Genomic DNA, 27021 nt, shown 5'->3' with positions numbered 1-27021 from the left:
CCTATTAATTCAAGATCTTTACTAACCAATACATCTATATAGTTAATATTCAGTAATGTTTATGATGGCAACAGTAGACTAACTCTTTTCTACCCATTAGATTTGCACTGTATTTGTGTAATTTTCTAATTATTTGATAGAGCAGTAATCGCTGTCATGAATACAAAGTTTTTCAATTAATAAAACAGAGGATTAACCAGACACCACAGCACTAGCCTAATGCTGAACTAGCACAAACTTTTTTTTTTAATTTTTTTTTTTCAACGTTTATTTATTTTTGGGACAGAGAGAGACAGAGCATGAACGGGGGAGGGTCAGAGAGAGGGAGACACAGAATCGGAAACAGGCTCCAGGCTCTGAGCCATCAGCCCAGAGCCAGACGCGGGGCCCGAACTCACGGACCGCGAGATCGTGACCTGGCTGAAGTCGGACGCTTAACCGACTGCGCCACCCAGGCGCCCCAAGCACAAACTTTTAAAAGTCATTGTTTCCAACCTCTGGAGCTCCTAATGTTTAATAAAAAATATCCTCAGATGGCATTACAGCTCCAGATTTGTAGAATTAAACCCATCAGCCTTATCCCCTCCATAGAATTATTATCATTTACCCTGATCCCAACTCTGAACCCTCCATTCTTCAAAAAAATACACTCACTCATCAACCTGCACAGGCACACATTTTTAGCTTTCAATTCCAAGACTGAGGCATAGTAAATTTATATTCTTTTCTTTTTTTTTAATGTTTATTTATTTTTGAGAGAGACAGAGAGAGACAGAGTGTGAGCAGGGGAGGGGCAGAGAGAGAGGGAGACACAGAATCTGAAGCAGGCTCCAGGCTCTGAGCTGTCAGCACAGAGCCTGACATGGGATTCAAACTCATAAACCATGAGATCATGACCTGAGGTGAAGTCGGACGCTTAACCGACTGAGCCACACAGGCACCCCTCATATTCTTATTTCAAATAAGCAGCACATATCTCAAGAATTATGAATAAATGTCAAAAGTCTAACCTGGAAAATATTCACATCCAAGGCTCTTACTGGGCCGGTATGCTTGTCATTTTGGGCAATCACAACTTCCTTGTCTCCAGCTATAATTTTAGAAGGATCATAAAGAATAATATTTCCATTTTCACCACCTGCAATCAGAACTCCAGAGACATTTCCTTTGGAATCCATCTTATAAGGCCCCCAAATCAAGTTGTGGTACCTTTAAGAGAAAATGAGTAAATGACTCATTTTTTAAGTCAAATAACTATAGAAAAGAACTTGAAATTACATATTTAATTCCTATGTTTTCATAAATAATCTAAAAACACTGCTTTTCCTCTATTCCTGGTAACTGTGCATGACTTGGTGAAATAGCATTTTAGTTTTTATTTGTATTCATATGTGCATATTTGATTTTATAATCTTAAAGAGTAAAACCTTTTTGGTAGAGGTAATATAGTATCACAAAGTATACCTGATTTGTGTGTCAAAATATATGGGCTTAAGAATGGTTTTACCATTTAGAAACTGTGAGACCCTGGGTGAGTTACTTAATCCTCCTAAGCTGCTTTTAGTTCACCTGTAAAATACAGCTAATCAACCATTTCCCTTGATATTGTTTCATTACAGAAGTACTCACTGACAAGTGGTCTGTTAAATAGTAAAGGTGTTAAAGGAGTTATATGGAATTTTCTTTACGTATATGTGTGTGTGTGTGTGTGTGTGTGTGTGTGTGTGTGTGTGTGAATTTTTAAGTTTACTTATTTATTTAGAGAGAGAGAGAGAGAGAGTACAAGCAGGGGAGGGGCAGGGAGAGAGGAAAGAGAGAATTCCAAGCAGGCTCTATGCTGTCAGTGCAGAGCCCGACATGGGGCTCAATCTCATGACCTGTTAGATCTGACCTGAGTCGAAATCAAGAGTCAGACACTTAACCTAACTGAGTTACCCAGGCGCCCCTGAAATTTTCTAAGAAAAGTAATGTATTATGACAGTGGAAAAATGACATCAAAATTATGTCTATTATGACAAGTGCCCCCACTGGTGGAGAATAAAAGATTATAGTTTGAAAGGAGATGAAATATGAAGGTGGCATGAGGTATATAATGAAACAAATGGTGGTGAGTAGAAAACCTAATAGACAAAATGCATTTGAGGCTCCCATCACAGAGGAGGGCTCTGAAGATGAGAGGTCCATTGAGACTTCATGATTTGAGCTATGTGAAGTTATGTTAGCTAGGGTACAACCTCTTCACCAAAATCTGCCAAACTACTGAGACAATAAAGCATATTTTACTACTCAGATGAAAGGGTTCTTTTTCTGCATTACAATAGGGTGTTAAGTACTTGGAAAGGCGATCCAAATAACACTGTATCAAAAATCATGTCAATAAAAATCTCTGTGAAATGTTTTTAAATATAGATAAGTACAAGGAAAAAATAAAAATAACCTACCATTCAGAGATAATCCTATTAACATCTTAATATTATCTTAACAACATCTTAATATTATCCAACCACTCCTTTTTTTGACCATACTTATCCTTTTTTTGTAAACAGGTGAGATAAAGGAGGTAAAAGAAAGTATGTCTACTGTATCATGAGGAAAAAAACTACTGGAAAAGAGCCTTTCCCTCCTATCCCACACATCAGTCAGAAATAAAAAAGTCTTTACTTCCAAAGAAATTCACTCATATAGGGAGGGAGGCAGGCAAACCATAAAAGACTCGTAAATACAGAGAACAAACTGAGGGTGGATGTGGGGGTGGGGGAGAGGGGAAAATGGGTGATGGGCATTGAGGGCACTTGTTGAGATGATGAGCACTGGGTGTTGTATGTAAGAAATGAACCACGGGAATCTACCCCAAAAACCAAGAGCACACTTTATACACTCTACGTTAGCCCATTTTAGAATAAATTATATTAAAAAAAAATAGAAATCTACTCATATACTTTTTCTCAAAATATTTCATGTAATTGATGGTATTCCTTGCAGTTTCTAATAATACCCTATTTATAGATAAATTAGGCATCAACCACAACATAATAATCACAACCACAAATAATGTGAATTTAAGATTAATCAACCTCATACCTGTGAGAAGAAGAGAAAGTGGCACAAGATTTCATATCCAAGGATGGATCAGAAAGGTCTAATTCAAATATCTCAAGGGAAGCATTGGTACTAAATGTGGCATCCAACTGCTGAGCAGATGTTCCTATAGAAAATACATTTATGGTGAGTACACATGCAAAAATAAAAGACTTGGAGAAAACCATACAAAACAGAAATTAAATGCATGTTTTTCAATTATCTCACTCATGAATGCTGCTTATGACTAAAATCTCAGGATATGTGCCATTGAACAGATGCTTAAATTACTACAGCAATGAGATTCTGACACAAGGCTTAGAGATAATGCTTCTAAGAGTGGGTAGTGAAGATAATTTTTTAAACATGTAGATGTTTATTATTTACAATGTCCGCTTATAGCTACAAATGATGTAACTCTTCATATAAAAATGCTAGCATCAAAACTGTTATTCATTCAAATCAATACTTAGCTTTTTTTTTTTTTAATTTTTTTTTCAACGTTTATTTATTTTTGGGACAGAGAGAGACAGAGCATGAACAGGGGAGGGGCAGAGAGAGAGGGAGACACAGAATCGGAAACAGGCTCCAGGCTCTGAGCCATCAGCCCAGAGCCCGACGCGGGGCTCGAACTCACGGACCGCGAGATCGCGACCTGGCTGAAGTCGGACGCTTAACCGACTGCACCACCCAGGCGCCCCGCTTTTTTTTTTTTTTAACATGTTATCTATCGTGCTTAACACTGGAGGAATAATGATGAAAGAACTCTTATGAAGTGGAGAACACACTATAAATGTAACATATCATGATTAATGCTATAATGAACAAGGTGCTAAGGAAACAGAGGAAGGTCACTGAACGCAGTTCACAAGGAGGATGGAGGTATCCTGCTAGGGAAGGAGAGGCTTTCTAGAGGAGATGAAGCTTAATATGAATCTCAAAAGGACAGGCACGGATAGGCCAAATGTGGAAAAGAAGAAATAAGTGGCTCCTACTATGTTCTCTCTGTTGAACTTACCTGTAGCTAGGTAAATGGGATGATTCTGGGCAGGGCTCCAGGCCTGCATGGCTGTACGGTCTACTTCCTTTAACTTCATCCTGCTAAAGAGAATATTTTATATAGAAATAAACTGAACATGTCAAAACATAGAGGGGCGCCTGGGTGGCTCAGTCGGTTAAGTGTCCGACTTTGGCACAGGTCATGATCTCACGGCTCGTGAGTTCGAGCCCCGCGTCAGGCTCTGTGCTGACAGCTCAGAGCCTGGAGCCTGTTTCAGATTCTGTGTCTCCCTCTCTCTCTCTCTGACCCTCCCCCATTCATGCTCTGTCTCTCTCTGTCTCAAAAGTAAATAAATGTTAAAAAAAAATTAAAAAAAAAACATAAGACATTTTTTTACATAGAAATACACTTAACTAATGACTACATCATTAGAATGTTCAAATGCCAATAAATCAAACTGGTTTCGGTATCATTTGTCAGGAATGTTCAATATTAGAAAGAAGAAAAACTTGTTAAATTATATTGAGACAAATATAGGGCTTTTCGAATTGTTTACAAATTACAGTCCTTCAACTGAAAAATCAGTCTGAAAAAAAAAAAAAAGAAAACAATACAGAGTGAGGGACTAACTTTGCTACACAATATACTTCTCAGGTAAGGACAGGTGGCGGTACATCAGGGGCCAGAGAAGGCACGCAATAAACAAGGTACATCTTCTGAAAGCAGGATTACTAAATTGCAACAGCAGTTTTAGAAATTAATTTTAAATTAAAACAGGCTAATTTCAGAGAAGAATGTAGTAACATCACAGATTTTAAAGATAAATTTAGCAGAAATTTAAAATAGCCGGTCACTCCAAGCTACGGTTTCATATACCACTAGTTTATGTATTTTCTGTTAAAGTTACTTTGATAGAAAAATACTGTGCTGTAGTTTAAAAAAAATTTTTTGTTATTATACATAAATATATCACATGGCACAGTATTCCACTGTAAGATGTACCATAATTTACTCACTTCGTCCACTACTGGTGAACACTGGAGTTGTTTTTAATCTTTTGCTATTTTTACAAACAATGCTGAAATAAATAGCCATATGTACATGTTATTCCATTCATGGGCCAGGATAGCTATAAATTTCCAGAAGCAAAACTGCTGGGTTAAAGATAACGCAATTATGGGGCACCTGGATGGTTCAGCCAGTTAACCGGCAGACTCTGGATTGTGGCGCAGGTAATGAGCTCGCAGTTCATGGGTTTGTGAGTTCAAGCCCCACAGTGGGCTCTGCACCTGCTTGGGATTCCCCCCTTCTCTCTCTGCCCCTTCCCCACTCATGTTCACTTTCTCTCCCTCTCAAAAATAAGATTTAAAACCTTAAAAAGAAAGATAAATGCAATTGTAACATTGATGGTTATTGTCAAGTTGCTCTCCATAATCACTATACTGTTTCACACCCTCTACCACCTTACAAGAGGAACACTTTTAGATTTTTACCAATGATAGATGAACAATGTTTACTCTTAAGTAGTTACAATTTGCATTTCTGATACCATAATGTTGAGCATCTTTTTATAAGGTTATGGGCCATCCATAATACACCTTTTGTCTATCCTTGTCTATACTTCTTGCCTATTTTTCTACTGAGTTGTCTGTCAGACTTTATTTTTTTATTTTGGTTACGATTTTTTTTCTTACCTTTCACAAGATTTTGATTCTTTTTCTTAATGTTTATTTATTTTGAGAGAGAGAGAAAGAGAGCGCGCGCATGAGCAGGGGAAGGGCAGGGCAGAGAGAGAGGGAGATAGAGAGAATCCCTCGGACCTTGAACTGTGAGATCATGATCCGAGCCGAAATCGAGTTGTACACTTAACCAACTGAGCCACCCAGGCGCCCCAAGATTTTGACTTGAAAAAAAAAATAGATTTATCAGAGCTGTTTCAGGTTCACAGAAAAACTGAGTGAAAAGTATAGAGTTCTCACATACCTCTCTACCTTCTCCCCCATCCCCCTCCCCTCACCCCCACCCCAGCCTTTCCCACCATAAAACTGTCCTGTACCACAGTAGTGTATTTGTTACAACCAACCTATGTTGGTGTATTACTATCAAGCAAAGTCCACGGTTTACTTTAGGGTATACTCTTTGGTTTTTTGTTTTTTTTTTTTTTTTTTTTTTTTTTTTTTTCAACGTTTATTTATTTTTGGGACAGAGAGAGACAGAGTATGAAGGGGGGAGGGGCAGAGAGACAGGGAGACACAGAATCGGAAACAGGCTCCAGGCTCCGAGCCATCAGCCCTATACTCTTTGGGTTTTGACAAATGAATAATGACACATATCCACCTACCCACAGTTCTAGTATCATTCAGAAGTTTTCCTGCCCTAAAAATTCTGTTCCACCTCTTTATCCCCCTCCTCTCCCCATCCCTCCTCCTCCTTCCTGCCAACCACTGATCTCTTTCCTCTCCTCATACTTTTGCCTTTTCTAGAATGTCATTTAGTTATAATTAGATAGTATGTAGCCTTTTGAGATTGGCTTCTTTCACTTAGCAACAGGCATTTAAAATTCTTCCCTGTCTTTTTGTGACTTGATAATTCATTTCTTTTTATCATGGAAAAATATTCCATTGTATGGAGGTACCATGAATTAGTAGTCACATTTATCATTTTTTAAAAAATGGTTTCTGAATTTTGATTAACTACAAAGGCCTTTTGCATGCCAAGGTTATAAAGAAATTCACCCATATTTTTCTTCTAGGCAAATTCATTTGTGGCTTTTCTTTTAAATTTTGACTCAGGTCCTGGTATACAATGTATGTTCATAGTTTATTTTTTTATTACAACAAAACTATTGAAAAGTCTATCTTTTTCCTACTAATTTTAAGATAATCACTTTTATCATGTACTAAGTTCCTATATTTAGGTTTATATTCCTATAGGTATTATGATGTAGATTAGGATTTATATTCCTGTATATATTTAGGTTTATTTCTGGATTTCCATTCCTTATGTCCATCTGCTATTTATTTACATGCTAGCACTCCACTGTTTTAAATACTAAGGCTTTACAGAAGTATGATTCCAATAACCTCTATCCATTGCTTTTCTCCCACCCTATTTTTTTTTCTTTTTGCTATTATTACTGTTTATTTTACTACATAAACTTCAGAATAGTTCTTGTCTAATTCCAGAAAAAAAGAGAATGTTAATATGTTTCCTGAATCTGCATCAAATTAATAAACTTATGGTCAGGGGTGCCTGGGTAGCTCAGTCCGTTAAGCATCTGACTTCAACTCAGGTCCTGCCCTTGTGGTTCATGAGTTCAAGGCCCACATTGGGCTCTGTGCTGACAGCTCAAAGCCTGGAGCCTACTTTGGATTCTGTGTCTCCTTTTCTCTGTGCCCCTTCCCCACTCATGATCTCTCTCTCTCTCTCTCTCAAATACAAACATTTAAAAAAATTAAAAAATAATAATAAATTTACGGAGAAACTGACATAATGCAGAATCTTCCCAATAAGACCATGTTGCCTTTTAAGTCTTCTTTTTTTATCTTTCAGTATTATTTTAAGCTTTTTGACATATTGGGTTTGTTTATTCCCAAGTATTTTATGTTTTGGTTTCTTTGTAAATGTGACTCACCCCTAATCCACCCCTATTCCATAGACTGTCTTCTTGTTATTGTTACACAAAGGCTAGTAGTATTTGTTCTACCATATTAAACAGTAGCAATAACAGTGGGATTTCTTGTTCCTTTCTTTAGTGGAAAAGCCTACTATATCACCATGGAGCATGACTTTAGGATTTGAAATACACATACATATGCACATATAGATATAAATATATATAATGTAAGGAAATTAGCCATCGATTACTGTTTTATTCAATGCTATTTATAAAGACCAGGTATTAAATTCTGTCAAACGCTTTTTATTAGGTAATCAGAATGAACAGATTCTTCTTCTTAGGTCTATCACTGAAACAAATTATACTAACAGATTTCTTAATATGGACCATCTTTTTGTACCTTGAATAAACTTCTCATGATGTATTTCTACTAACGTGTTGCTAGATTCCATTTGTTTAACAGAATTTTGCTTCTAGAGTTGTGAGACTGAGTCTATTCTTCTTTTCGCAATCTTGTCACGTTTTGATACCAATGTTATAACACTTGAGTCATAAAAAAAGTTTTCCTTCTTTTTCTATGCTCTAAAACAACTTCAATAACAGCATTGGAATTATTGGTTCTTCAAAGATTTAGCAGAATTCTCTCATGAAACATGTGGGCTGGGTACTTTTGAAGGTCTTTTATGGAAATTGATCTATTTGAATTTCCTTTATACAAAGTCATTTTTGTAAATTATATTTTCCTATGATAATCCTTTAATTTTTTTTCTTTACGGATTTTCTCACTATTTCAGACTTGAACAACATAGACTCACGATTCTTTTAATTTATGCTATTTATGTTTATTAGTCTTTATTACATATATTTGTGTTTTGCTTCCCCCTACCCTCCTCTTAGTAATTAATCAGCTTAGCTGGTGACTTATTTTCAAACAGCCAATTTAGTAGTTTAGTAGTCCTTTTTGCTTTCTAATTCATCAATTTCTTTTATTTGTATTAATTCCTTCCTTCTACTCTCTTTTCATTTACTTAGATCTTTTCCTAACTTTCTAAATTAAATGCTTAACCCACTCATTTTTGTTACTTATTTTTTGTAAGTATTAAAGGCTTTGAATTTTCTCTGAGTAATGCTTTAGCTAGATTACATATATTTCTTGTATTTTCATCACTATGGTCATCTACATATTTTGCGATTTCCATTTGTAGTCTCCATTGATCCAAGAGTTGACTGAATTTAACATGCAAGTGGAAGGGTCTTTTACTGCATTGTGATTTTTTTTATAGTATCTCTCCTTTCTAAAATTTATTGAAGTTTTCTTTGGGGCCTATATAGAAGGTTTTGTAAATGTTTCATGAGATCTAAAAAGAACAGGTACTCTGTTTTCAGGATCAAGATCAATATATATTAATCGAATCTACTCTATTGACTTAATTGTTTAGGTTGTCTACAGCCTTACTGTTTTTCCATTTGATCTGTCCCGGACCAAGAACAGTGAATTAAAGGTCACTACTACTAATGTATTTGTGTTTATTTTTCCTGTTATCTCCCGAAAGTTGCTTTGTTATTTAACACATAGTTATTTGGTTGACAGGTATTCATAATATTAAATGTTCACTGTCAAATACACATTTATAGCTTTGTATAGTATTGCTCTTCATTTTAAATAAGGCTTTGGGTCTGAATTCCACTTTATCTCATATTAAGACCCACATCAGGGGTACCTGGGTGGCTCAGTCAGTCAAGCATTCGGCTCTTGATTTCAACTCAGGTCATGATCTCGCGCTTTGTGGGACTGAGCCCAGCAATGGGCTCTGTGCTGACAGTGCGGAACCTCCTCGGGATTCTCTCTCTCCCTCTCTCTCTCTCTGCCCCTCTCCTGCTCACGTTTCACACTGTCTCTCAAAACTAAATAAATAAAGAGGGGCGCCTGGGTGGCTCAATCGGTTAAGCACCCGACTTCGGCTCAGGTCATGATCTCGCTGTCTGTGAGTTTGAGCCCTGTGTCGGGCTCTGTGCTGACAGCTCAGGGCCTGGAGCCTTCTTCAGATTCTGTATCCCCCTCTCTCTCTGCCCTTCCCCTGCTCACACTCTGTCTCTCTCTCTCTCAAAAATGAATAAACATTAAAAAAATTTTTTTTAGGGGCGCCTGGGTGGCGCAGTCGGTTAAGCGTCCGACTTCAGCCAGGTCACGATCTCGCGGTCCGTGAGTTCGAGCCCCGCGTCGGGCTCTGGGCTGATGGCTCGGAGCCTGGAGCCTGTTTCCGATTCTGTGTCTCCCTCTCTCTCTGCCCCTCCCTGTTCATGCTCTGTCTCTGTCTCAAAAATAAATAAAAACGTTAAAAAAAAATTATTTTTTAAATAAAGAGAGCTTGTGTGGGAGTGAGGAGAGGGGCGGGGGGTGGAGTGGAGAAGAGGGAGAGGAGAGAGAGAGAGAGAGAGAGAGAGAGCGCACGAGCGCAGAGCCCCACACAGGGCTTGATCCCCCATGACCCTAGAATCATGACCTGAGCCCAATCAAGAGTCAGATGCTCAACCGAGTCTTCTAGGTGCCTCTGCCCTTTTCAATTTTGAGCCACTTTGTTTTCACTGGCTGTCTTCAATACAGAAAAAAAAGAAAAATTTCAGATTTTGCTTAGTGATCCAATTTGAACATTTTTCAATAGATTAGCTAATAAGGCCATATAAAATTTACTGATATAAGTCTTTTCTTCCTGATTTGACAGGTATGATTGCTTAGTTCTATATTATTTTGCTATGTTTGGTTTTATAATTTAGAAATGTACTTTCCCTGTTGTCCATATTTGTGTATTTATCATTTTTCTGATAATTAGTATGACTTGTATTTTTGTTCTCATAAGTACTTCTGGTTCTATCTTAATAATTTAAAACAATATTATTTAGGGGCATCTGGGTTGCTCAGTCAGGTAAGTGTCCGACTTCAGCTCAGGTCATGATCTCGTGGTTTGTGAGTTCGAGCCCTGCATTGGGCCCTGTGCTGACAGCTCAGAGCCTGGAGCCTGCTTCAGATTCTGTGACTCCCTCTCTCTCTGCCCGTCCCCACTTGCTCTCTGTCCTGTCTCTCTCAGTAATATATAAGCATAAAAAAAAACAGTATTATTTAGTACCATTAATCCTTTATTTCTTTACACCGTAATTACTGTGAGCACTAATGAAATCAGTTTTCATAATCTTACTGCCCCTCTTGTACTCCACAGTTATTATAGTCAATAGTATTATCTTTCTCGGTGTTTACCTTTGTACTGTTAAATATGCTTATACCTCCACTAACTGACTTGTCAGCTTTAAATAATGTCCTTTGACTCCCAGCTATTACAGATGAGGCAACCCATTAACTTATTCTACCTCCAATTTTTTTCTTACTTCCCACTTCTCTTAATTTTTTAGATTTATAATGAATTCCTACATTATCAGATATTGAACATATACACTTTATTCTTTCTTCCTTATTCCCACCTTTGTTTTAGTTTCGGGTTTACAGTTAAATATATTCAATGCTCTCCAAGAGTACTTTGGCCAGCTTTCTCATTCATTTCTAGAGAATAAAGTTCATCCTCCAGTAGTTTCCTTACGAGGGCCTAAGACTAACGATATGCCCTGGGTCTTACATGTTCAAATTGTTTATACATGAAGAGTATTTTACAGATGATAAAAATGAAGGCACAGAAAGATTAAATAATTTGTACGTGCTGGCAAGGGACACAGCCAAAACTGGAACTCAGAAGTTTACTTCCAGAGTCCGAGCTCTTACTTGTTACCTTAACAAATTCAGGTATTCGATTTTAATCATAGAAGGCATACTAACATTTAGAAGAAATACTGACAAAACAACTAGGATGCAGGAGGACATTGAGAGAAGGAACGTATTTTAGAAACTGTGCTAGGTTAGGCAAGAGTGGATTAGGAGGTTGCATCACGTGGTTAAAAGTAGTAGAGCCTTTGGAGTCAACACTGGATTTGACTATTGGCTGTGCTACTTATGATACTTTGGACACACTGTTTAACCTCCCTGAGCCCCACTTGTAAAATAGGGACAAAAGAGACTACTTCATGGGATGTTGTGAAACTTAAATGAGATGATATATTTGAAATATGAGGCCAAACACAGTGCCCAGCACATAGGTTAACATGAGTTTTAATACGCTAACTACTTTTTAAAATTATTACTATCATGAGATTAACCAAGAAAACCATACATCTAGTTTCCTAAGACTATTCTGAAAAAAAGGGCAAAATCTCAATTTTCTAAGAAGTGAAAAAGAGGCCTATTTTCTATATATGAAATGTCCTCTTCCTCTGAGCCAACTGTCTTTAATAACAAGTTCAAGTCCCAGTTCCTTCATAAGTACCCTAATGATCCAATACACAATTATCTAAATAATCTCTTAACTGTTTATACCACTTTAAACATATTATAATAAAGTATCTTATTCTATCTTAAAACTTTATAACACTCTATTAGTACCTATTGTTACATCTTTTTCCACTGTTTTATATGGCATCTTGTCTCACTAACTAGGCAAATAATGTCTTTTTTCAATAAAAAATTACAACTTTTACCCTTTCTGGACTCAAAATTGCTTAGCACAGGGTGAAGTAGATACAAAGTTTTGCTTGTTCAATTTTAAATGTTTATTAGGGAAATACAAAAAGACTGATGAGCTAGAAAGATTACTTTCAGGTAAAACATTTAATTTTTAAATTCTTAAGTGTTTAAAAGAAAAAATAACTTTAATAACTTTAACTTTTCTTATTTAAAAACTAGGGAGGGGCACCTGGGTAGCTCAGTCAGTTAAGGGTCAGACTTGGGCTCAGGTCATGATCTCATGGTCCATGAGTTTGAGCCCCGTGTTAGGCTCTGTGCTGGCTGCTTTGAATTCTGTGTTTCCCTCTCTCTCTTTGCCCTTCCTCTGCTCTCGCATTCTCTCTCTCTCAAAAATAAATAAACATTAAAGAAAAACACTTTTTTTTTTTAATAGGGAAAAATACTACTAGGGTAAAAAGAGGTTTTTTAAAAGGGTTAAAAAAGTTTGTTTTAAAAAAAGATTTCATAAAGTGTCTTAGAATAATTTCTAAAAGTGAAAACAAAACAACCATGTATATTAAAAAAAAAAAAAAAACCCAACTAAACTGAACTACAGTATGTCTAAGAGCAAAGGTACAACAGAGGATACCTGATTCATGAACACTTAGTTAATGTGTAACATTTACTGAAAGAGAAACAGACAAATTCATAAGCACATAAAATGGTTAAGTGGAAATTCAAAACATTTATAAAAGTCTACTTCTTGTCCTTAGCACTCAATGTTCCACTAGATGCAGTTCCACTTATTAACTTGTACTGAACACAAGGCTTCAATACCAGCTACTTGGGGGGGGGGCCCCCCCAATCACTACAACAATAGCCTGGAACTACCTTATGTGGTCTGAATCTAATTAAATAAGAATACCATAATCTACCTACTGCAATCATTCTTAAAACACTAAGACTGCTAAGAAAATACAACTTGCATATTTCCTTTTCTTAGAAATGATCATTTAGTTGTAACTAATTTTCTTAGAAATCTGAAAAAGGCTTAGATTAAACCAAGTGTACTTCCCAAGTGAAGGCTTGCTTTAAAAGCTTTGTGCAATTTTTTTTCAATATCAAATGTGATAAGAATTCACACTATGCATACTTATTTCATTCAAGACTATTTTACACAGAACAAAATCATTCTTATAATACAAAAAGAAAAGTGTGAGGACAGTGGCTTGTTCACATATGACATCTATAAGACAATATCTACAGCATAACAGTTTAGGGTATGGAGTCCAGAGCCAAACCCTCAGTTTAAATCCCAGCTCCATCATGTCCTAGGCTCTGGCTTTAGGCATGTACCTTTACCTGTTGTGTGCCTTGGCTACCCATTTGGTAAAATAAGTATAATAAAAGTATGTATAAGAAGGGTTGTTGTAAGAATTAAATAAGGCATTACACAGAGGCCTTAGAACAGTGCCTGGCACATAGTAAATGCATGCCTGTAAATGTCAGCTACTGCAAAAGTCACAATTTAAAATGCGTATCCCAAAGAATACACCTGAAGAATAATTTATGTTTCACACTAGAACTCTTATTTTTTTGTCCAAGTTTCTCCCTACAACATGCACGTAGTTAAATGCATGCAATTTAGTGGAAGCTTTTTTCTTTCTGCTCATTTTCTAGTTGCTAATTTTGTAAAGCAATACTAAATTCCAACAGTACTATTTTCTCAAACATACCAATCTTACAATGCTCCATACAGAGATGACCCATTCTTCAGAAAGTAAAAAGTAGAAGAGTTTATGGAAATGGAAATTCTGACTCTCAAACCAGGAATACAATCTCTAGTTGGGACTGCCTTATTAAAAATCCATCTTGTGTGGGCAAATATCTCACCATGGATGGACAAATTTGTTCTAGAGGATTTATTGTTATCGATGTTCTAAGGCTCATTTCACTCAACCAAAATCACATCAAAGTGCCAACTGTGCACTGAACTAAATGGTGTCATACTTATCTAGAATCTAATAAATAAAACATTTTGAACTAAAATTAACCGAAGAATGACAACATTTCTGGGGCGCCTGGGTGATCCAGTCGGTTAAGTGACTGACTTCAGCTCAGGTCATGATCTTAACCGTGTGTGGGTTCGAGCGCCACATCGGGGTCTGTGCTGACAGCTCGGAGCCTGGAGCCTGCTTCAGATTCTGTGTCTCCCTCTCTCTCTCCCTGCCCCTCCCCGGCTTGTCCTCTGTCGGTCTGTCTATCTCTCTCTCTCTCAAAAATAAATAAAACATGGGGCGCCTGGGTGGCGCAGTCGGTTGGGCGTCCGACTTCAGCTCAGGTCACGATCTCGCGATCCGTGAGTTCGAGCCCTGCGTCGGGCTCTGGGCTGATGGCTCAGAGCCTGGAGCCTGTTTCCGATTCTGTGTCTCCCTCTCTCTCTGCCCCTCCCCCGCTCATGCTCTGTCTCTCTCTGTCTCAAAAATAAAGTAAAAAACGTTAATAAATAAATAAATAAATAAAACATTAAAAAAATTTTTAAAGAATATTTCTAAAAACACTGTAAAAATCAATTTAATAATACCACTTGACAAGAATTTCTAAACTTCATGAAATTACATACAAAATTCTGTGTGTATTTTTTAAAGTAGGCTTCTTTAAGTACCCCCACACAGGGTTAGAACTCACCACCCTGAGATCAAGACCTGCTGAGATAGACGCTCAACCAACTGAGCCACCAATAAGCCCCTGTGCAGTGCATTTTTCTAGGAAGGTGATCCAATGCTTTCCTCAGGTCCTCAAAAGGGACTGTAATTCCAAAAAATTAAGAATCACTGCTCTTTACAGTTACAAATTTCTTTCTTTTCTTACGTTATTAGTTTCAAAAAGAACCTATGTATCTAAAATTAGGCAATATAATTCTTAATCCATTCCAATGTCACATTTCCCAAACAACCTTGGATGTGTGTAACATTAATTCACAACTACAAAAACACTTCAGGTTATCCAAAAGTTCTTAGAGTCTACAAACCTTCCCCAGGTCTACTTAATCAAGAGAAAGAGCACAGAAGAACCACTAAAAAACGATGAGTAAACTTCAGCCAATCCCAGAACAATCAGTATGTACAGAAAACGTAGGACGGTACGATAGAAGAGCAAGGCTCTGATTATTGATTGAATACAGTTACAATTAGCGACAAACACAATCACATTTCAGTTTTCTGTAGTTAAAAAGCAGTTTTGGAGAAAGGATTTATCACAGACCATCACTGCAACTTCAGAAAGACTAAATAAAATTAGTTGTTTATGCTCACATAAAAGTTCATAATGCCCACAAGCCCACGCAATATTTTGATTTATTTTTCACCTGCCCTGTAACTTGATCTCTCATCATAATAACTTATTAGCAAAAACATACAACACTTTTTGACATTTCCTTCGAGGAACAGACGGCAACTGGTAACTATCCTTAAAATAATCCAATCCTGGTTCAATGACAGTAGCTTCCAGTTAAAAACCTATGAACCTTTAAATCTGGCAACAGTTCAAATACAAACAAAAAAAATCATAACCAAACTAAAATGAACCAAAGTGATCCTGAGGTTTGCTTCCTTCCCTCGCCCTTGGGGCCCGCACCTCTTTGTGCACAAGGGTGTGAGTGTCCTCTGACCTCAGACCCCCGTTACCGGACGTGGCACGACACCCTGTCGCAAGCCTCAGGGGAGCTCCTGCTCAGCAGTGGAAACGTTGGCGGATGTGGATCGGCGCGATCCCCGCAGCAGCCGTGACGCCAGGCGTTATCCAGACGGGCCCGAAACGAAGATCAGGGACGCGCCGCCACCACAGACCGGGCCGCAGGCTGACGGGGACCAGCGGAGGCCGATGCCACGGTCGTAGCTTTCGCCTGTGCTCCACCTCAAGGCCCGAGGGCCGGCGAAGAAGACAGGGAGGAATAGGCAGACACACCTTGTGGGGACCCTCGGCGACCCGTTCCTGCGTTAGCGCGACGCCCGTCGGACTCTCCCAGCATTCGCCGCCGCCCCTCCTCCCGCCCCAAAGCCACCTCCACGTTCCGCTTCAACGTGGCAGCCACAGCCCCTCCCGGGCGGCCCGCGGACGCTTCCGGGAGCGACGCCTCGCCCCGCCCACTTCGGCGCACTCCCCTCCACGGCACTTCCGGGAGGGGTGGCAGGCGGGCGTGAAAAGCGTGTAGGTGGCGCGCGCTTGTGAGGTTGGGGGGACCCGTACTGAAGGGCGGCGTACAGATTGAGGATGCGGTGACCCGGCATACGCGAAAAGAAAAAAAACAGGTCCTGCTGTGCTGGGTGTAGCTTTCTGTTCGAAGAACGGCCGAGGCCTGCAAGAATGCCACGTAGATTTAGTCCTGCGAGACATCGGCAGCCTCCGCGACACTGCCAACACCGGACAAATCACTTGGAAATGGGACGGCACGGCCCTAATTGCAGAAACTAATTTGTGATTGGGTTGGTTAAAAGTTTGTTCTACAGTATTGCTTTTGAGGACTTCAAAACCAAGTGATCTGACTATACCCGAGGTCTGTTGTGGACGGTGTTGTTACTCCAGAGGCATAGTGGAGCCAAGTAGTTCAGTTAGCATCATATGGAACTATTTAAGATGTACTAGGGTTTGCCCTTAGTCACTGGGCTTCGCCAGACCCTGGCTTCGAATTAGTGTATTGTCTGGATGTCATTTTTAGTTTAGGAATTGTTTTACAGCAAAGTAAAACCAGAGGTAAAGCACTTATAAACAACTAGAACCTGGATTCAACCCAGGTCTCCTAACTTCTAGGCCAGTTCTCTTCCCATTAACACCGAAGAGTCAACCATCTCTCTCAAGTTTTTTCTTAAATTTTCTTTTTTACATTTATTTATTTTTGAGAAACAGAGTAAGACAAAGCGTGAGCGGGGGAGGGGCAGAGAGAAGAGACAGAACCAAAGCAGCCTCCAGGCTCTGAGCAAATGGTCAACACAGAGCCTCATGCTGGGCTTGAACCCACGAACCGTGAGATCATCACCTGAGCCAAAGTCGGACGCTCAACCAACTGAGCCACCCAGGTGCCCCTCAAGTTTTTTCTGAAGTGCCTTCACTTCTAGGTATCAGAGTAGGCACATTTTTCGCTCCCACTGCATGCTTTCATACACCCTTTTAGTGTCTTATACTTCCAGTTCAATTTGAAAAGGAAGTTTATTTCTCTAGTAAAGAAATAGACCAAACGGATTACTTAGGCTACAGCAGCAAATTTCTAGTGTCCTACAAATCCATTTTTACTTACAGCTGCAAGGACTAGTTTACCTATAGATGCCAATGAAAAATCCAACTTAGAAGTGGGCCCATCACTTGAATCAACCGAAAACTTAACTCCCTACTGCCCCAACCCCAGAAGACCCCCGACTACCTGTAAATGTACATCAGTATGGAGAAAGGGCTCATTAGAACAACTTACCAAAAAACTCAAATGATTCAAGCTGTGGTTACATTCTTTGGTATCATTTAATGTACTATATGTTCCTATTGCAGAAGTCAAACTACAAACTTCCCTGCTTCCCACCACCCCCTTTTGTAGACCGTGAGGTATGAACAGTATTTCATGACTGGAACACATCCACTTTCAATGGTCTCTGTATTGCCTATGGCTGTTTTTGTGCTACATGGACAAAACTGAGTAGTTGCTAGAGACCATTAAAGAGTCTGCAAAGCCTGTTCACTGTATGGCTGTATTTATAAAAGAAGTTTGCCAATCCCCATCTATTAGGATTTGCCTACAAGTCGAAGTATGAGACATACAGTTGTGTATAAATTTTTATTTCAAAGCCTTGTTATAGTAGCATGCATACAAAGACAGTATGAAAACTGTCATAATATAACTGGTAATCTAAGGGAAAAGTGTATTTGTTTCTAGACTTGATATATCTGGTTAAATATAAAGAGTTCCTAGTTTGTTTTAAATGCAGGGAGTTCTCAGTTGGACTATGAAAGCTGAAACCTCTCAAAGAACAATCTGATTTGTTCTATAACCTTAAAATTTGTCCAAACATTAGAAACTGATTTTGGTTGAAATATAAAAAATAAAATATTCAAAACATTAGAAACATTGAAAATTAGAATGTTTTATTTCTTTATAAACAAGTCTTGAGTAGTTTGAACAGGGCTTGCTTTCACATATAACTTACAATATGGAGCAAGCCATCTTTCCTATGCCTTGGCAAATTGTCATCCTCTTTTCTGAGTTTGATCTGTTTCTAACGTTTAATGCTTTGCACAGTGTCATGAAACATCTGAGAGTTCCTTTAATGTGGCTTTTCACCTGAATCACTTCCTCCAAATGTATTCATCCTTCACAACACACAACTGCTTTCCTCATTTATAACTATGTTCACCTTCACTAAATTCTTCTGGCTGTATATCCACTTTTAGTGTATGTGCTGCTGAAGCAGCACCTTCTGGCTGTATATCCAGAACTATTTCCTGAATGGCAGCAGTGTAAACATTCCCACAGTCATACCTTCTGGAACTCCATTTACATTCCAGCCAAATCCTATCAAGTTTTTGCACAGTAGTCTCATACCACTGTGCAAAGCAAGGACTGCCTGTGATTCTTGGAACATGGGTGCAAATTTCCCAGTAGCATCCTTATCTGAACATGCAGCTTCACCAGTGGAACATTATTCCATTCACGCCAACCTCCAAACGATGCTTAACCTTAACCGACTGAGCCACGCAGGCGCTCCAGACTTCTGAACGATGAAACCAGCCTTTCCCAACAAAAAAATGTTCTTTTTCAGTCTCCTGGTAATTACCATTTTCCTTCAGCGCAGCAACTAACCTCAACACTCTGGCCTGAATGCTAGCCAAACTGATTAGGATTTTTTATTACAGTCCTCCATCCAAAGTAGAAGCAAGCACTCCATTTCAACTGTAAGTGGCTTTCTGTTCCTAGTGTAATTTAAACTAAAAAATGTTGAAGCAACTTTACTTTGCTTTTTATATTCCTCGAACTTTTAAACCACAGTTTCTACTGCAGCTTTATGTAGGCCTGGGTCTCATCTCGTCTTCAATATGCTGTCGCCATTTTCAAATCCAATTTCACTTCCAGTGTTAAAAATCACTTGTTTCTTTGCTGCCCTGCCAATTCCCTCTTCTGATTATCCAGTTTTGTACAATGTTGCATGGGTTTATTACTGGGAAACAAGTAAGCAATACAACTACATGCTTTACTCCGTGAACTAATAGATGTTTAGTGATCAATCACCAAGAGACTTTGAAAGATGTGATGTAACTGGTTACTGACCATGATGCACATCTTTTATAATGCATAATCAGTTGTGGAATAAAGAGCTAGCAACAAAACTTATGCAACGATTCAGTTACTATTGTAACTGAAATTACAACTGTGTTGTAGGAGGATTAGTGTTATTTAACTAAACTGTGAAAACTGATCTTCATGTATAATGGAACGGTGCAAAGTAAGGACCACCTGTATCTAAAAAGAAAAACTTGTATTAGTTCACAAAATAATCAACTTTTAATCCAATTTAGTTAACTACTAGACAAACTTAACCATAGATCAAAATAGAAACTGAAGATTTTCTCAAAGGAATGTTAGTTCCAGAGTGAATTCCCACTGGAGATGGAAAAATGTTTGGAGACAATGTAATACAGAATTCTTCAAATTAGCATTTGCAGACAGTCCAAAGACATCCTTTTGAGAACTTAGGCCCCTTCCCTCATTTCAACAATTTTGAGGTCTGCAAAAGAATAAAGTTCTGGACAACTCTACTGTTGTCCTGATTGTAAAGCTTTATAATCATCACAAAGCACAAGACTGTATGTATTTACAACTTATTCCACACCAGCCAGTACCATGTTTTCTCCTGTGGAACAGTAGCATCCATCCCATTAATGTTTTAGTTTTGTCTTTGAATGCACTTATTTTGTAAATCTTTTGATTAAGGCCCGTCAACAAAATTTATATCAACTTTTATGTTTGTAGAAATTTATGAAATAGAAAATAAACTTAAATCAATACTGAGTATTTGCAAGAATTTTTCCTCTTTATATTCCTCAAATTTGAAACACCCCAAGACAACATGCCTAATTAGTAACAGATTAATCTGGTATTAAATTTGAGATTCCCAGCTTCTAACCACCTACTTATCTACTGTTCTTGAATAAAGATTAAGTTATAGGATGGTCATTCAGTGGCATATCAAAGAGTCATTTATAGGACATACAAAAGTTCAGCAAATTTAAACCCTGGAATATATGATCTCTAAGAATCTCAGAGGCTGAATGACACCATTATTTTTGAGAAAAGATAATCATCAAGGTTAAAAGTCCTGACCTCAGCCACCCAATTGCCTATCCTGCATCAAATCTATTGATTCAGAAAATTATCGGGGCGCCTGGGTGGCGCGGTCGGTTAAGCCTCCGGCTTCAGCCAGGTCACGATCTCGCGGTCCGTGAGTTCGAGCCCCGCGTCAGGCTCTGGGCTGATGGCTCAGAGCCTGGAGCCTGTTTCCGATTCTGTGTCTCCCTCTCTCTGCCCCTCCCCCGTTCATGCTCTGTCTCTCTCTGTCCCAAAAATAAATAAACGTTGAAAAAAAAAAAATTAAAAAAAAAAAAAAAGAAAATTATCTTTGAAATCATATTCTTGTTATCTTTGAAAAATGAAAAAATAAGGAAAAAAATTTAATTGAGTACAATGTCCACATTATGCTCAAATATCAATTTTTTGCTCAAATCTGATTGTCCGTTCTTTTGTCAAAACTAGCAAATTTATAAACTACTTACCTTACTATATAAATGTTCAAATTCTTTATCAGATAAATCTGACAAAAACACCCTTCAATTTCATTCCTAAAACAGGAACACATTTACAAGTAAATCAATATACAAAAAAATTACATCATATCTATAATGTTTTTCTCCCACTAGGATTTTCTTTTTCCATTATGTCCTCATCCACATACATTAATCACAACAGATCATGATGTGAACAGCAGTGGAAAAAGTTTAATCATTGGACATTTATATTTTCTTCCTATTTTCAACTTGAGCTTTAGTCATAAGTTTTTCATTGTTTAGCCCTTTTTAAAGAACACATAATATATACACATTTCTATAAATTTTGATTTTCATGAACCGGTAACACCTCCAATTTTACTTCCCATTGGAAAAATCATACCAAAGATAATCTCAAGTGTATCATTTAACTACTTTGCACAGATTACCTTATGCTAACTTAGAAATGTCTTAATATTAAGCTTGACATGGAAAGGGTAACCATACCTAATACAAACACATCCCAAAACTGGTTGTATCTTGTTTTTTACGTAATGCTTTTTGTTATTACACAAGGTCTCCAAAATAACCAGAAGCACTTAAGCTTTAAAGGAAAAGAGTTGTCACTGCTAACAAAGAACTTTTAAGCAGCAATTAAGGGAAAAGAAGACTCAAAAGATTACAAATCTCAGGCACAAATTAGAATTCTACCAATTAGGGGCATTCTGCTCAGAATGCCTCAATTAGGGGCTTGGCAAAGTCTGTATTTTGCACATCAAGAGAGATAAAAGACCGTGGTGGGAGGGGGGAGCAACAGAAAGAAAAGGAAATATACTCACCAAACTGGATAAATATCAAGCTTTTGAGGAAAAGGACAAATCGCTCTAAAGCTGCTGCTGTGTATTTATACCTTTATTCCATCCTATGTCAAATATATGTATAAGTGCCTTAAGTAATTGGATTGCATTCCTTAGAAAACTCTAAACAGAAATTTCAACCATTCCAAGTCAGTCTGCACCCCAAGCAAAATACCAGGGATAGGGGTACTCAATTTCTATCTATAGTCTACTTCCAGCTTCTCTAACCACCTGCACCTAAGGAGGAGTTGGGAGAGGAGAAATGGGTCCAAGAAAAAAAAACATATATGATCAAAGTCCAATATTCTCTATCTATAAAATAAGCTTTCTTATATATTCTCTAGAAAATTTCCAATAGGAGTGGCATCACTTATGGAATTGATATATTCATGGGCAAGAAACCGTGCATCTTAGAAAAGAGAGCACTTATTTGAATACATATGCTCTCATACTTCTCATTATCTGACCAGAGGGTCTAATGTTAAATCTCTTGATTCAATAAATTGAAGCAGTTTAAAAAAAAAAAAAACAAAAAAAGAGTAAAGGGTGATAGTCAACCTCCAAGATGGTCCCCAATGATCTCCCACCTCTTGGTATTCACACCCTCATATGTGTCGACTTACATGTTAACTTGGCATTTCTCTCTTGGATCATTCCCTCTGGGGAAAGATAGTTGTCATGTTGTGAGAGTTCTCAGGCAGCCTATGGAGAGGTTCTCATGGTGAAGCACTTAAGTCTTCAGCCAACAGCCATCAAGAAACCAAGGCTTGCCAAGTGAGAGCCCAGAAGATGATGTCTCTCTGCTTTGCCCTCCTCCCACTGTAAGATAAGTGTTATTGTAAACTACTAAGTTTTGAATAACTTTTACATAGCAATAAATAATTCGTACAGAGAGTCACAATCCATATTCAAAAAGCAAAATGTACAACTTATGAATTAGCTGGAAAGGTCTGAAGTTTTAGGAAAGGGTCAGATTCGGGAACAGTTTTTAAGTTGGTCACCAATAATTTCAAAACCTAAAGGCTTTCTGAAATGAAATGGTGAAAAATTCAGCAAGAATGTAAGTCAGTTACCAGAAATACATTTTAATACAACAGGACAATAAATAAAGGTTCTAGTAGAAATAAGAATCTGACAAAAGAGTAGGTGTTCAACAAGGAAGATACCAGTCCTAGAAGGCAAAAAGTCTATTTGCTTTCCTAGGGTTGTTGTGAGAAATACATTTGTTTATAAAACAAACTTGTGTGTCTATACAATGCTTAGCACAATGCCTGGCACGTAGTCGTTCAAGAAGCATTAGTTGTTATTTTTTCTCCAAGTGACCAAATTAACAAAATTCTGTAACAGGAAATTAGATTTCACCAAAGTCTTTGTAAATCTTTACTTAGATAATCCGCCATTTCCAACTCACTACTATTGTTCTGGGAACACTTAATACATTTAAAGAAAGATATACTACCTCCCCTGTATATTTGGAGTGATTATCTTTGAAGTCCCAGGAATCTTTTTCCAACATCTCCAAGAATGTAATTCCTAAAAAGAGATATTTTCTTTTATATTACAATGCACTACAGTCCATGCATTTTCCCAATATCTTTAATACAGTTTACATATCCTCATTAACGTATTCAATAATCACAACGGTTCATTATGTGAACAGCAGTGAAAAGGTTTAATCACTGGATATGAAGTTATTGGAAGAAGCAAAGATAATCAAATGATTAAATTGAGAACCTCAATGTCACTAGTAAAACAGTAAAAAACAGCAACAAAAATGCACAAGTTATAAACGAACATAAAGATACATAACTACAACTAAAAAAAAAAAGTATGCTTTTATGAGGAATTACCTATTTCCCTATCCAGGAGTACATTAAGAAAACCTAGACCCCTTGTGGCTTCCATAAAGTGAGTTTTCATTTAACCAGTTTACATTTAAGTACATCTGTTTTGCAGCATACCAGTTTTCAGTAACTCATTTGTAATTAATAATTACAAGAAGGCTTTCAGAATAATGTGAGAGCCACGGTTTCATCTATCCTTGGGCAGCCACAATATCTGGAATCCACTTAGAAGAAAATTAAAATAAAAAACCCTTCCCTCTGAACTCTGATGCTGAACTGGCAGCAGGGGTACTTTCAACTCTAACTTAAGAAAATGAAAAATGAGATTGGGGCACCTGGGTGGCTCAGTTGGTTAAGTGTCTGACTTCCGCTCAGGTCATGATCTCGCTGTCCGTGCATTCAAGCCCTGCGAAAGGCTCTGCTGACAGCTCAGAGCCTGGAGCCTGCTTCGGATTCTGTGTGTCCCCCTCCATCTGTCCCTCCCCCACTCATGCTCTGTCCCTCTCTCTCAAAGATAAACATAACAACAAAAAAAAGAAAATGAAAAATGAGAGCCTGCACCTGGGGCTTCCCTCCCCAGCTACTCCCACCTGCCCTCTATACCATTTAGCAGCTTATGAGCTTAGAGCTCCACTTCCTATCTGTAATGTCTAGCACCCACCAGGCTTGCTCTTTTAATATACCCTATGGTAGTGTCCATTTAAGTTACCCTTAAGGGGTGAGAGGAGGGCACAGGAGTACTTTCCAGGTACTGATTACTATTTTAGAGCTTATCCAATTGCACAGATTTTGAGTACTCAATGCTTTTTCTTTTTCCTACAAGCACTACTTTCACATGCATAATTTTGCTGAACATGAGGTATTTTTCAGGGACATGTACATTACAGCTGAAACACATGTATCTATTTGTGTGGTAGAGACTGAAAAGACAAATTCACCTTACACATTGGTCTCTACATGCAAGGAGCATCCTCTAGCAGGTTCCCTGCAAACCTGGAGTCCTTAAAAATCAGGCAACCACCACAATGAAATACCACTTCACCCAAGAACGTGGAGAAAATGGGACCCTCATCCACTGCTAATGGGAATGTAAAATGGTCCAGCCACTTTGGAAAAACAGTTTGGTATTTCCTTGAGGTTAAACATAACACTTAGCATATGACCCAGCAATTCCACCTTGAGGTATATACTCAAAAGAAATGAAAACATATGTCCATACACAAACTTGTACACTAATTTTCACAGCAGAATTATTCATAATAATCCCCCACAATGGAAACAACCCAAATGGTCAACTGATAAATGGTTAAATAAAATCATCATAGCAGTATATACATACAATGGAACATCTTTTGACAATTAAAAAAAAAAAAATGGAAGTACTCAGGGTGCCTGGGTAACTCAGAAATGTCTTGATTTTGGGTCTGGTCATGATCTCACAGCTCGTGGGTTCCCCGCACTGGGCTCTGTGCTGACAGTGTGGAATGTGCTTGGGATTCTTTCTCTCTTCCCCTCCCTCTACCTCTCCTCTGTTTATGCTCTAAATCTCTCTTTCAAAATAAATAAGTAAATATCTAAATGAAAGAAGCTGCTTGCAAAAGGCCATATATTAGTTTTTGATTCCATTTATATGAAATTGTATAGGCAAATCTACATAGACAAAAAAAATAGTGGTTTCCAAGAACAGAGGATAGGGAAGATATAGGGAGTGACTGTTAATGAGAATGTGTTTTTTTTTTTGGGGGGGGGGTGGTGATGAAAATGTCCTCAAATTGATCATGGTGATGACTGCACAACTCTTGAATATACTAAAACTTAATGCACACTTTATATGGGCTAACTGTATGGTGTAGGAGTTATATCTCAACAAAACTGTTACCAAAAAAACAAGGCAACCAATTTTTTCCTTAAAGATAAAACTGTTATGTATTTCTACTTAGCCTCATTTGGGTCTTAACTGATTGAGTACTAAGAAAGTTTCTAATAGCCTAACAGACTGAAGATAATTTTAATCCAGATCCTACCCTTTGCACGTCTAACATCCAAGCAAGCACACAGCCCATGGTTCAATTTTCCCCAAAGTCATGGACTATCCTCAGGCCACATGACTTTTAAGAAAGGGACATAAACAAAAGCTCTGTTAATCTCGTTCAAACAAGATACAAGCATATTATAATGGAAAGCAGATGTCAATAAGTAGTACCTTTTGGCTGGAATCTGGACTAAGAAAACAACAAGGGGAAAAAGACGCAATCTGGCTTGGAAATGTTGGAATCACCCTCGCCTACAGGAGAAGGAAATGAAAAAACTTAATGAAAAGTACAAAATTTTCTGGTTTCCTTAATGGGCCTCCAATGTAAGCAGGAGAGAAAGAAGCCACTTAATATGCTAAGTGTCTCTCCAAAGACAGAAATTATGCCCTATTTTGGCCCCATTTTGTTTCTTCCATGACAATTGAAATCTCATACCGTAAACATATAGAGCTTAACAAAGACATCTTTTGAAGACCTTCTCACTTCTTGAAAACTATCTACAATGCGCCACATCCCAACCCAAATCATTTCATTGCGCTTTCTGTCCTGACCCTCTTAACTAATTATATTGACGATTCCCCACTAGACATGTGGTGCCCCAAGGATCTTACCTTGTTTCCTTAATTGCCCACAGTGACAAACGGTCTTGTAGAAAAGGTTCGTTGAATTAAAAAACGACGTATCCCCGTATTAACACTCTTATTCATGCTCCTCCGGGGTCACATATCTAAGGCCAACCATCCCAACAGCTCCTATAATATCACCACATCAGGGAACTACCAAATAAAATGCAAGGAAATTATATGCCTTTCAGTAGATAATTTATTTGGGGGCCCAATTCTGTCTTTAACATTTCTAGGGTATCGCGTTTATCGCTCTCCCTCCCATCTCTTCCTGCACCATATCCAGTCCCTTTAAGAGTTCGTACCGGACACCTAACGGCATGCCCCTAGTTTCACCTCAATATTACTCCTACCTCCCCGCTTCGCATTCTCAGGCCTTGCCTCACAAGAACCACGATGGCACCGGATGTAACCGGAGCGTGTTGAAACAGTAGCAAAACTAGACCATAAACAACTAAATCCACTAAGCACCCTGGAACAGAGAGGAGGAGCCGTCAAATGCTCGTCTTAATGTTCTAGGCTCTTCCGATTGGCTGCAGCGACGCGACGTGGCCTGTGATTGGTCACGGCGTCAAGCGCAGCGCCCACGAAGAGGAAGAGTAGGAGTCTTGCACCTTAAGAG

General features: G+C 38.2%; 1 protein-coding gene and 1 long non-coding RNA gene across 27 annotated transcripts in view; both read right to left on the bottom strand.

The window, feature by feature from the left end:
- Positions 1-16337, bottom strand: part of SEC31A (SEC31 homolog A, COPII component) — a 73535-nt gene extending 57198 nt beyond the window's left edge. For 11 of the 21 annotated variants that reach the window (XM_040479677.1, XM_040479731.1, XM_040479752.1 and 8 more), the window contains exons 1-4: positions 16207-16336; positions 4097-4179; positions 3082-3205; positions 1011-1209 (exon numbers count right to left, since the gene is read on the bottom strand). In XM_040479677.1, coding sequence (XP_040335611.1) covers positions 1011-1209; positions 3082-3205; positions 4097-4175 — 402 coding nt within the window. In that variant the 5' untranslated portion in view covers positions 4176-4179; positions 16207-16336. The other 10 variants (XM_040479798.1, XM_040479838.1, XM_040479761.1 and 7 more) reach the window with 6 other exon arrangements.
- A 1713-nt stretch (positions 16338-18050) lies between these two features.
- Positions 18051-27007, bottom strand: LOC121033423 (uncharacterized). 6 transcript variants are annotated; one of them, XR_005791898.1, is made up of 7 exons: positions 26753-27007; positions 26388-26552; positions 25947-26027; positions 23359-23432; positions 21882-22718; positions 21052-21117; positions 18051-19741 (listed from the first exon to the last, which is right to left on the bottom strand). It is a non-coding gene; the product is annotated as an uncharacterized LOC121033423 (long non-coding RNA). The 6 variants fall into 6 exon arrangements; XR_005791894.1 differs by having other exon boundaries at positions 21052-21964; positions 22523-22718; XR_005791893.1 differs by having other exon boundaries at positions 21052-22718; positions 26705-27007.
- Positions 27008-27021: the final 14 nt, after the last annotated feature.

This window comes from Herpailurus yagouaroundi, unplaced genomic scaffold (genome assembly GCF_014898765.1).
Source record: "Herpailurus yagouaroundi ecotype Mexico unplaced genomic scaffold, PumYag 28, whole genome shotgun sequence".
Classification (NCBI taxonomy): domain Eukaryota; kingdom Metazoa; phylum Chordata; class Mammalia; order Carnivora; family Felidae; genus Herpailurus; species Herpailurus yagouaroundi.
The sequence above is the reverse complement of the archived record's forward strand: the minus strand, read 5'-3'. Positions and strand labels throughout refer to the sequence as shown.